The sequence below is a fragment of the Psammomys obesus genome, unplaced genomic scaffold (genome assembly GCF_907164565.1).
Source record: "Psammomys obesus unplaced genomic scaffold, mPsaObe1.curated_primary_1811, whole genome shotgun sequence".
In the NCBI taxonomy this organism is placed as follows: Eukaryota; Metazoa; Chordata; class Mammalia; order Rodentia; family Muridae; genus Psammomys; species Psammomys obesus.
Genome location: NW_026586173.1, coordinates 8884475 through 8897152, shown reverse-complemented (window position 1 = coordinate 8897152; position 12678 = coordinate 8884475). Strand labels below are relative to the sequence as shown.

General features: G+C 45.3%; 1 protein-coding gene across 1 annotated transcript in view; it reads right to left on the bottom strand.

Annotated features, from left to right (window-relative positions):
• LOC129672093 (beta-galactosidase-1-like protein 2) overlaps window positions 1-12678 on the bottom strand; it is a 43035-nt gene that overhangs the window by 9218 nt on the left and 21139 nt on the right. The window contains exons 6-8 of the mRNA XM_055601344.1: window positions 9693-9785; window positions 7040-7121; window positions 1697-1767 (exon numbers count right to left, since the gene is read on the bottom strand). Of these exons, the coding sequence (XP_055457319.1) occupies window positions 1697-1767; window positions 7040-7121; window positions 9693-9785 (246 nt within the window). The remainder of the gene's footprint in view (window positions 1-1696; window positions 1768-7039; window positions 7122-9692; window positions 9786-12678) is intronic.

The window sequence follows — 12678 nt, the reverse complement described above, 5'->3', positions numbered from 1 at the left end:
TTTGTCTATCTCCTTGATCACAGATAGCAGGAACAATAGCTAGCACACATGCTCACTAGGATAACTAGATGAAATGATACAGAAAAAATTCTGGTATACAGGAATTACTCAAAAATCTCTAACATGAGTTATCTTCCTCAGTGAGAACATATTTAAGGACTAATGGATACTCAAAGTTAAGCAGTGCTGGAGTCTATAGTGTCCATTCAATGAAGCCCTTTAGACAAAACTACTTGCTTACATTAGGACAGATGTCATAAACTATACATGAAAGCATGTCAGCAGTGCCATTCTGCTGATAGGACAGCCAGCCCAATAGCACTGGCATGCCAAGTTGTCTTGGAATCAACAGTAGACACCCCTTCCATCACCAGTACTGTGAGGTGCTTTTCAAACATTACTTTACTCAAGTCTAGGCTGTCATTATGCCTACTCAACTAAAGGAAAAACAAAAACACAGAAGAGCCAAACATGTCTCCAAGGTCCCACAACAGAGTAACCAAGTGGGTCCTGAGCAGCTCCCTTGGAAGCACTCGACTGCAACTCTGCTTAGGCACTTTGAGACTATATATCATGAGTCTCCCTTCCCAAATGGATTACAGACTCCACAAGGACAGGAGCACTATGGTAAGTCATGAGGTAAGACAGGCCGGGCACCTCCACAGACAGAAAAAAACCTAAGACATACTAGAAGAAAGATGAGAAGAAAGGGTCCCACCTGAACCCACACACATGCATGCATAATTCCTTCCCTCTGAGAAGTCTACCAGAGATCATGCCTGTCCTCCACCTAGGAGCCTTCCCACCCATTCTGACCACTATCTATACTGCAGGAATAGCCACACCATACATGCGTACTCACCTTACATGCTACCTGTCATGATAGCTTCATGAGTGTATCTGAGGGTATCACCCCTACTTTGAAAGGCCAACAACTGGAACAATCTACTCAGTGGACCACAGGTATGCCCCACACCTTTGGCCCAGTATCCCCAAGGGCATCTGTTCATCATCAAAACACTATCAGTTTTCCCTCTAGGTTGAGGACCATAGTAGATAAGCAATTGGTGGGGGCAACCTGGGAACAGTCACACCTTTGGTGGGGGCAACCTGGGAACATTCACACCTTTCAGTAAGCCAAGATGAGATGACCTATCTATTCTACACATGGGTTATATAGCTTGGCCCCAATCACATCTGTCTGTTTAGAAGAGACACACAAACTAGAGACATCAACTGGAATAGGGCTGTGTGTGACCATCAGTCTAAGGAAGCTGAAATATACCCAGAAACCTTTTTTCTTTTCCAGATCTGCAATCAACCAGGCCTCTTGTCTTGTGGATAACAGAAACATTTCCAGTGCCAATGAAGTCTTAAAGGTTAAGGAAGGATAGTCCAGAATGGAGAGGTTTCTTTTCTCTCTCAGTCTCCCAAAGCAGCTCTGGGGCTTGTGGAGTCCAGAAAAGCCTAAAGCTTCAAAAGCTACCCTTCTCAAGAGAGCACAGCATACTTGAATGGTGTCTGTCTACAGAGTAGAACTTTAGAGCAGAGTTTCTAAGTGGCTTCCCTCCCAGCCATGTGGCAATGTGGCATGAGCCAAGAGGCTGGGAGAGCTGAGAGTCCTTCTCCCCCATCACAGAACTCTGGGTGCAGTGCAGGCACATGGAATCCATAGCATCCCTTGGGCCAGACCTACCTGCATAGATAAGAGAATGCTGCTGAGTTCCTTCAGCTCCTGTTGTGACTGTAAGTTGATGGTGGCCAGCACTGGGAAGGGAGCAGACAAGGAAACAAAGCACAGTCTTGAAGTCGCAATTACCCAAATCTTCAATCTACCAGCATAAAAAAAAGTTAGTATAGACACTGTCTCCCACCTCCCTTAGAAGTGAGCTTCTGTGATGCCAAAGAGTTGCCTCTATTGTATTCTTAGAAATTCCACCGTTCAATACACAGCAGAACCAGAAACTCTGCATCTGGTTTTTACTGTAATGTTTTCAGCAGTGAGCTGTACACTGTACCTCAAGTGCAATGATAAATGCCTTTGTACACCAAGGGCAATGATCTCAATGAAGACGCATGCTTCATTTCTAGATAAGGACTCACTCTCTACTCTATTTCATAATATGTTTACTTTAAATTTTTAAATTGTGCTTAATACAACTTTCCTTAAGAAAAATGCATGCTCAAGAAAAAATGATACTGCTGGCTGGTGGCCATGACCCTGTCACAGCCAGCTGCAGAACTTGATGCCAAAGACCCTTGCCTGCTTACTGTCCATGAGAATGGTCAGTTAAGATGAATGAGCTTAGGGGTAACTAAGATAGGGTGGCCAGCCCCAGCTACCATACAGGATATCTGGCCACAGTAACCGGTGAAGAAAACAAAGCTGAGGCTTAGAAGGTACAGAAACTTCCCTCATGCTCCACAATCTGTAAGCAGCAGAGTAAGGCTGCAAACTCAGGACCCTTCGCACCAAGCCATTATCCTGTGATGTCACTGTCCTCCAGCAACCCACAGGTGAAGACCCTGCAACTAGAACCCCCCCCTTTCAGGAGTTAGCCACTCCTTTCAGAAAGCCTGTTTGAAAGTAACCATTAACTAGCAAAGTCAACCCAATGCATGGGGCTAGCTGAACACCCGCAGCTACCTTGCATCATCCTAACACTTCATCAAATTCAAGAAAAGGGATGAGTAAGAATGCAGAAGGGCTGTGAGCAAAGGCAAGGTGCCGAGGGAAACCTGGAAACATGAAAACCATAGAGAGACCGAGGGGGCCTAGGATAGATTGCTTTCTTTCTACCGCATCACGTAAGTCCTTCCTCCACTGTGAGTGTCAGGAGGACCACCTCCATCCACAGGCATTCTCCCACCCCTGTTGTTGAGCTTCCTTTGCACCACAGCCCATGCCTGCAATAGGGTTCACATGCTCTTAAAAAGCTTCCTGGGAGCATGGGGGTAAGAAGTAGGAGGGAAGACTGAAGGGGATTCCTGAGCAAGGGGCCTCCTGTGTGTTCCTCACAACTGTTCCTCAAATATCTGTGGAAGAAGCCAGAGGCAGCTTCTCTAGGTGTTTGGAAATGGTATCTCTAGACACTGCCATGTGAGTTTCCTGAAATGAACAGTCCCCATGGCCCCGTTACTCCCACAGAGAAGGGCTCCCATCCACCTCCTCTACCCATCTTCAGAGATTCATCTCCCCTCAAAGACTGGGAAGAATAGTACCAGAAGTCATGAAAAGCAGAGCTATTAAAAAGGAATAAAATGTTTAAAAACAAAGGAAGCAGGGCTGGGAGATGGCTCAGGGGTTAAGGGCACTGGCTGTTCTTCCAGAGGCCCCAGGTTCAATTCCCAGCACCCACACGGCAGCTCACAACTGTCTGAAACTCCAGTTCCAGGAGACCTGACACTCTCATACAGATATATATACAGGCAAAACACCCAGCAAATATGTAAAAATTAAAATAAAAAAAAATAAAAAGTAAATAAAATTTAAAAATTAGACAGATAATATAGGATAATCATACTAAAATCTGTACACCTAAGGAAGCTAATCAAGAAGGAGGACCCTGGATAAGATGCTCAATCTTCATTCAGAAAGGCAAACGAGATGGACATCAGAAAAGGGAGAAAACAGGGAACAGGACAGGAGCCTATCACAAATGGTCTCTGAAAGACTCTACCCAGCAGGGTATGAAAACAAATGCTGAGATTCATAGCCAAACTTTGGGCAGAGTGCAGGGAATCTTATGAAAGAAGGGGAAGATAGAAAGACCTGGAGGGAACAGGAGCTCCACAAAGAGAGCAATAGATCCAAAAAATCTAGGCACAGGGATCTTTTCTGAGACTGATACTCCAAACAAGGACCATGCATGGAGATAACCTAGAATCCCTGCACAGATGTAGCCCATGACAGCTCAGTGTCCTAGAGGGTTCCCCAATAATAGGAAAAGGGACTGTCTCTGACCTGAACTCAGTGGCCTGCTCTTTGACCACCTCCACCTGAGGGGGGAGCAGCCTTACCAGTCCATAGAGGAAGACAAAGAAGCCAGTCATGATGAGACCTGATAGACTAGGGTCAGATGGAAGGGGAGGAGGACCTCCCCTATCATTAGACTGGGGGAGGGGCATAGGAGAAGAAGAGGGAGGGAGGGAGGGAAAGTTTGGGAGGAATGGAGGAGGAGGCTACAGCTGGGATACAAAGTGAATAAACTGTAATTAAAAAAAAAAAAAAAAAGAAGCATTTGGATGGGAGCTTGTGAGATCTCCATTAAGACATCTGCTAAGAGAAAGGAGAAAGGCCAAGACTGGGACCAAAGTGAGGATTGGCTCCATGTGTGGTGCATGCTTGCAGTCCCATCATCTCATCACTCAGGAGGCTACAGGAGAAGGGTCAGGAGTTTGAGGACAGCCTGAACTACAAAGCAAGAAAAGAGAAGGCGGGGATGGGGAGGAGAGAGAGCTCTGAGATGACAAGAAAGCTAACAGGATAGTGAGTCCACTGAGGGTGAGAATTAAGCACTCTGACTGGCCACCTGGTCACATGCTGCAAAGCAGCACACCCCACCCAGTAGATCTGCAGCCACAATGCACAGCAGCACTGAACTGCACTGGCAGGAAAGGAGAGGTATGTGAGACAAGGGAAAGCCCAGCCATCCACTGAAACAGGAGGATGGCTTCAGAATCCTAAAGCGATATATACAGTTGTGCATACAAGTTGTACAGATACAAGAAGGTGAAAGCTGGAATAAAAGGTTACAGTTTGAGGTAGCTGTTTTGGGGGAATTGGATCAGGAGGAAGACACATTTCTTGATAAGTATTTTTTTAATTATTTTACTGATAGGCCACATGAATGAATGCTTTGACTTTTTAAATTAAAAATCATCATTCCAGGCAGCAGTGGCCTCGGGGGCCCATGGTTGGAGCCTGAAGGGGAGGATGGGTAGAAATTAATAGTCTTCTAAGGCCTTCAGAGACTGTCTTGTGCTCCACAGCCCCTCCACCAGGGCTCTGCTAGCAAACTTGAGTAGATGCTGCCACCTCGTGGAATTCACAGGAATCACTACTGATCTCTGTCATGTTCCGTGAGCTTGCTATAGATAGAGCCTTTTCCTCTCTATCTACCTAATTTCCCAGAAGCAACCAAGCCAGTTACTGTGGAAGGAATATCAAGATAAAAGTCCCCATCTACAAACAGGTCAGTGTAGAGAGCGAAATACAAATTAAACAAAATAGACGCAAGGAGGTGCCATGTCAGAAAGAGACACACTGTAACTGACAGGAGGGCTCTTCAGCTTCCCTCTGCATAGTCTGTGAATGAGCATGTGTTCAAGCACCACAGGTCATATGAGACAGCCCAAGGCCTGCAGAGCTCACTGCCAATGTGAGATTGAGGACCAAGTTAAGCCAGCTATTCCAAAGGCTAAACGGCGAGATGGAGCCAGGAGAGTGGGCTGAGCCTTGTGAAGGGCTGCACGGTCTAGCAGGGTGCTCAGAGAAAGCCTTGCTGCAAAGAGCACCTGGAAGGCAAGCCTAGCAGACTCCCCAAAGGTGTGCGGAGTCACCGAATCTGAGGGTGTTCCGTGTACTTGAGAAACAAAACGAGAGCCAGGAAGGTAAAGTACAGCAGAAAAGAGGAAACACCTACAGGTGAGCTCAGCCAGTCGTGTGTGTGGAGACTGTGAGACCTGCTGCCAGGGCATATTCGGGGCTATGTGTGGGGTTATGGGAGCAGGTATTGGAGGGGGGCTTAGGGAGGGAGGACTGGGGAGGGGCATGCAGGGGTTGCTCTGTGAGGAGTGGAGGAGGCTCTAGGAGAGGAGACTAGGGAGATTCCGGTGTTGCTATGTGAGGAGCCCACGTGACCATTCTCAGAGTGTGTGCTTCTCTTTTCTCCGTGGAGCACATGGAGTCCAAGCAGTAGAGCAATATGATCTGGGTTGTTTGCTGAGCTGTTTGTTGAAGACAGGGTCTTGCTATGTCATCTTGGCTGGCCTGGAACTACGTATTCCAGGCTGGCCTCAAACTCATGACCCTCCTGTCTCAGTTTCCATGGTGCTGGGATGACAGGTGTGTGTCGCAGGCCTGCGTCCAGGACGCCAATTGCTGTATTGAGAAAAGGTCGCTGGAGGGATTGGTGAAGTGAGAGGAGCTGGTGAAAATCATGCTACAGCATTGCAGGTGGGAAGGAAGGGTGGCAACTGCTGAGATGGTGAACCACATTTGAGTTCAGATATGTTTTAAGGAGAAAAGGAAAGATAAAAGGATGTGCCAAGATGTAGCCCATGGCAGTTCAGTGTCCAAGTGGGTTACATAGGAATGGGAAGAGGGACTGCCTCTGACATAATCTGATTGGCCTGCTCTTTGATCACCTCCCCCTGAGGGGGGAGCAGCCTTACCAGGCCACAGTAGAGGACAATGCAGCCACTTTTGATGTGCACTGATAGACTAAGATCAGAAAGGAGAGGAAGACCTCCCCTATCAGTGGACTTGGGGAGGGGCATGCATGCAGAAAGGGGAGGGAGGATGGGATCGGGAGGGGAGGAGGGAGGGGCTTATGGGGAATACAAAATGAATAAAGTGTAATTAATAAAATAAAATAAAGCTAATGGTTGCTACAAAGATAAAAAAAAAAAAAAAAAAAAAAAAAAAAAAAAAAAAAGGATGTGCCAATGGCTGGTGTGTCGGGCAGGAGAGGAATAAGACTAACCGCCAGGTTTGGTGTACTTGAGGGGAAATGGGGCTGAAATTTTCCAATAAAAAAAAAAAGCTGCCAGTGGGGGCAGCCCCCTGCAACCATGTAAGCTTAGCAAGTACAATGACCAGGCACAGCTGGCCAGGTACTTGGGTGTTTGGATGATCTTTGGTAAGGCATTTGCTGAAAAGAAGAGAAAAGGGCCATGGAAGGTGCTATGGACCCTATTTCCCCTGCAGCCCAGAATGCCACTCCCTACGCTATGAACCGGAGAAACACCTGCATGTATCTCAGACCACGCCCAGAGAATTTTGCAGAAGAGCCAAGCAGTAGCCTCCTTCAGGTACCTCCATCGACCACTCCCTTTTGCAGGCCATCTTTGTTGTCTGAGGTCAGGAGCAACTCTATGATGCCACGGTCTTCCAAGGCCTGTTTGGGGTAATAAAGGGACATTAAAGTCTGTTCACATTGCTCAGAGCTCCTGCAGGGTCACTGCTGAAGCTGAGGGAGTCCAGAGCAAGAGAGAAAATCGTAGCTAAAGTGCTTCTCTGCGTGTTATGTATGTCCACAGTATTCAACAAAGTTCCAATAAGCGCTTGATTTCCAGGTGTGGCAGAGGACATGGCTGCTGCGCTCTATCGGGCCTTGGCTGCTTCTGTAGGTCAGATCGGTTAGAGGATACACACAGCTTACGTAGAGGCTGGCTGGGGGGGGGGGGGGGGCTTGCATGCCATACTAGCACATGGCAACTACTTGCAGAGCTCCAGTGAGAAGGTCAGGTCGCCAGTGGAACACTATACTTTGCCCTTCGCCCACACATGAACAAGCAGCCTGTCTCTTCCCCACTCTGAGCCAGTGTGAGCTTGGTCAATGGCAGGAGCAATGATGGCCTGACCATACCTCAGTGGCATGTCCATGGAGTGCTGGTCATGCCCAGAAGAACTGAGAAGCACTCCTTTGAGGGCATAAATAAAACCCACTGCTCAAGGAGCAACAGGACTGCTGTCACTCAGAGTAACTGCTAACATCATAACATTAGCCAAGCATAATGCTGAGCACTTTGACTGCCTCCTACACTCTTCATAGCCAACATCTGAACAGCACAGACAAAGCAGCAGAGAGGCTGAATGAAGCATGTTCATTTACAGGGGTCATGTGAGAGGTGGGGCTGAACTCAGAACATGTCCACACACACAGGTTCCACTCTGGCACTCTGGACTCAAAAAATCCTACAAAGGTGATTTTACTATGAAAAGACTATTTCAACCGAATTCTTCTGGAGACAGAGTGGTAGCATCTAACAATAATTCCAGATCCCATATAATCTGAGGACAGAGCAGAAGGGACTCCAACTCTCAGGGATGACAAGAGCTGAAGCATTTAGTCCATGAGGAATATTGGTGGGATCTCTATTACAAGCCCTGGGCCAACCTCCTCCAACTACCCAACTAGTTACTCACTGACACAGAACACTTAATTTTCTATACCCTTAAATTTTAAAGACATTAATATTTTGGACTAGCCTTTTAAAGGCCAATTACTATTTCCTACAAACACAGAGCTCACAGAAGCCTTAGGAAAGGGCATCTTGTGTCCCTTTTGCACATGAAGAGAGTAGGGCTCAGAAAGTTGAGGGGGTCATGCCTAAGGTCATTCGATGCCAGTGGTATGCACATCTTGCCATCATCCCCAGGAGAAGCTGCATAGCAGTTCAGGAAAGGAATCTCCCAAGAGCCTCTGCAGCCTGAGTGCTGGGCACCAGGGAAGCATGGCTGTGCAGACAAGGTCCCCAAAGGAACTACTCTCTATTCCTGAAGCTCCTCAAAGCTCTCCTCTGCAGCTGCATCACTGATAAACAACTGCTGGAGATGCACTGGAGCTCAAGGGAGTCTGACAGAGGACTGTATCATGAAGAGCTCTGGAGTCTATGCCCAGCAGTAGGCGTTTCTAGGTGACCCAAGACAAGAGAGTTAGATACGTGCTCTGTCCAGGATATAGACAAGGACTGACCTTACCCCTTTCCAGCTTGAGGAATGCCACCATTCCTAGACAGCCAGTACCATACTGAGAGCTCTCCTCAAGTATGAAGAAGGGCTGGGAAAGAAGAGACTAGAAATTGGAACACTTGAGCCTCAGTCTCCAGTCTGTAGGAACAAAAGTAAACCCTAGATAGAAAATTTAAGCTGAGGGCAAGAGCAGTAGATGCCCTGCCCAGACCATCTGAGCCAAAGCCATTGACCTTTAGTCAGACTGATTCCAAAGACTCCATTTCCTATTTCCTCAGCTCACACCATGGCTAGCTCCCTACAGTTCACTGACATAAATGCCAATGGCTCTATCAACATTTATTGACAACTTACTGTATACCTGGAACAGTAACAGGCCACCTGATGTCACATAATGCAAAAAAAGGCAGACATTCCTTTTAGCCCACTTTGTAGAAGAGAGAAAAAGGAGCCTTAGGAAAACTGAGGCTTTTACTCAGAGCCTCAACTATCAAGCGGGAGAAACTGGATCTGAGTGCTGGGCCTGTTTGCTGTCACCCCCACTACCCTTCTCTGCCATGCCATGTGAATTTGCAGCTCTCACCTGTCCACTGACTCTACAATCTGCTGTCTACACACCACCACCAGAGATCTTTGTATTGAAAATCGTATGTAGCTGGCTAGAGTTTTTGTTTAACATTTCCTCAATAAAATCTATGTACAGCCACAAATCTGGCTTTGTGCTAGAAAAGGTGGACAGTCCACAAAGCTTTCATTGCCTCTACGTCCACTTAATAAAGGTAATTGCTTTATTCTTAACTATCACACTAGCCTCAATCAATAAAGAGTAAAAAAAAAAAAAAAGTGACAACTCATGGAGAAAACTTCACTAATTAGGAAGCGGTGTTGGGAGGCATGGTGTATTTATTTGAGAAATGCATTAGAGCAACGTTGTCACAGTCTGTAATAAATTTCAGAGGAAACAATGTGAAGAAACAAATTATATGACCCTTACCTTCTTGATGTAAGGCATGTAGGCCCTGTCTTTGTTATAGGAACCGTATTCATTCTCCAGTTGCACAGCAATGATGGGTCCCCCGTGCTTATACTGAGGAAAAGAGATAAACAGAAGCTCAATGAGTAGTAGGAACCTTAATATCTAAATTTACTCTCATCACAAATTACTAGTAGCACATTACACTGAGAACAAGAATTTCAATAGGCTTTGGGTGTAAGTGAGAGTAACATCATCAGACACTGAAGCAAGGAACATCAGCCCCATGTCATCCCATAGAAACATCAAACAACCAGAGACTAACTAGAGTGGTCTAAAAACCATTCCAAGACCTAAGCAAACAAGTGTCCTGACCACTGGTATGGTAGCCGGAAGATGTGCCATGTTTATACTCACCCTTGGCCCCAACCCTCCTATGTGTAGCATGATGTGGTTAAGAGGCAGCCTCTCAAATTTCACTTCCACACCCCAGGATGGAAGAATAAAGTGAAACTCATTTGAAATGCCTGGTCTGTCTGTGGACTGCCTAGTAAAATGGCTTCCATCTCAGATGACGTGGGACTCAGACAGGAAGTATCAGCCCACTTTGGACCCAGGCTGGAAGCTGAAGGAGGCAGTGGCAGATGCAGCAGCATGCCAACACTGAAGAAGACTGCAAACTTGTAATTGACTGGAACAATAGAATTATAGGCCCCCAAAAATATGGCAAACATCTAAGAAGAAACTGGAATAAGATGTTTGGTTATGATCACTTGTAAAGAAATTCAGGGTTTGGGTGGGAAGGTGGAAGGTTTAGATATAATACATGTCCAGAAAATATAAGAGATTGTGTATCTTCATCCTGGGCTGATTTTCCAAGTTCAAAACCCCATCAATTAGTGAAGGTCTTCTCTGACCATTTGCAGAAACAGGGAAAGATGGTTGTTTTTTTTAATGACTTGTTCAACCAAAAGCCATGGGGTACACACACAAATAACCTCCCATAGAGGTTGGGAACATAAATCTAGTGGAAGATGACAGAAGTTTCCTAGAATGTGTGAGGTCCCTCAGAATCACAAACCAAAAAAAAAGAGGGAAAAACATGAAAGGGTGGGCCTTGATTTGATGGAAAGGAGAAGGAGATGAGAGTGTTTTAGGAGGGCTTTGGTCAAAGAACATGTATACATATTTACATGTGTGTGAAATACATATTTCATATATGACAGTGTAAGAGAATAAATAAATGAAAAAGTCTTCAGAAGAATCTAAAAAGCATACACATACATGCATGTACATGTACTAGACAAAGTGAACAATAAGTAAACTTGAAAATGATCATTTGAAGTCACCAACCTTAAGGAAAAGAAAAGAAAAATGAATGAAAAATGTGAACAGGCCCTAATGAACTTAGGTGATACCATTAATCAAACCAATATACTTATCCTTTGAAATAGAGGAAGACAGGGCAGAGAAGAGGAGGTGGAAAAGGAGGAGGAGATGCCCAAACCCCAGATGAAGAACTATAAGCAATTAGTGGCTATTGAGAGAGGGAAAGTCAGTCTTCTCAAGGAACAACACCCGCCCCGTGAAAAAAATTAATGAAATCCAGAAATTTCACAGCTGTGCACACACTTAAAAGATGAAACAGCTCAAGTTAACCATCTAATTTCATGTCTTAAGACATCAGGAAACGGTCCCGTGCACACTTCCAGCGCTGGACATAGAGAGTGCTCAGCCCTCAATAGGATGTTATAGCACTTCCTCTATGGCTTGGAGGACATCATGAAAGAGAGAACACAAAGTATAAAGCCAAAAGGTAGGGAGAAGACTTTGAAATGCTCTCTTTAGGGCATGGCATAACCATTGCAAACATAGCTACAGTTGTCCACATTGGATCTGGATAAGACTGAGCCCACCAACAGCCAATCATTGATAGGGAAGGGAGCTCAGGGGGCCCTACCCCTCCCTGCCTAACTACTAGCAACTAACATTCTAGGGAGGAACAGTCCCCTGTTTTTAGTTGAGTCCAAGGCTCCAGTGGATAGTTCCAAACACAGGGCGACACAGACAATCCTGGATAAAATCAGTAAGTAACAAAACAAAATGAAAAGGGGACCTGGAAGGAAAAGGAGGTGTAACAGGGTATAAGAGAGGTAAGAGACGGTAAGGAGTAAAAGTCAGTACAACATACTATATACACACACACGAACCTGCCAAAGGAAAAATTTAGTCACTAAAAAGAAAACAGAAAAGGAGAAACAATGGTTTCTCATTGTCTTCATTCTCATTCAGAAGAAATGAAATAACATAAGGTAAGCCACAAAATATTTAAGAGAAAAAGAAAAATAAATTACAGATCTAAGACCTGATTTTTAAAAAATGAAAATAAATAAATACAAACTGAGAAAAACCTTTAGCTAAACTAAAAGAAAAGAAAATGGAAGACACAACTAAAATCAGAAACTAAGCAGTCCGTGACTACTGGTTTTACAGCAGTTATAAAAGTTTGGCAGCCTCCTAAATCCTTATCTTTATACCCAGGGCTCTCCGCCCTCAACAAAGAAGTTTATTTTTGCAGTGGCCTGTGGTTGTCAACATGCAGGGAGTAAGTGACTGTCAGATCCTCCGTCATAAATAGAACATCTTCATCACATCCCTTCCCACTATGGCTCAGAGAAATCCCACAACAGAAGGCAGGAAGATAGTAAGAGCCAGAGTTGGCCATTTACTATCTACTGGTGAAGGGAGACTCGGTTCTCTTTAGGCGTACAGTGGCCCCCATCCCAGCTGGGTGTCCATGCACTAATGGATGGCCAAATCCTATACATATCCAGGCAGTACTAAAAAGGGGAGGAAATGAGATTTGAAAAGGGCTATGGCATGGGTTGCCAAGGGAGGTCCAGAAGAAGTTGAACTGGGGAATGCAAGTGCATATGATCAAGATTAAATAGCCTGTATGTATGTATGTATGTATGTATGTATGTATGTATGTATGTATGTATGTATG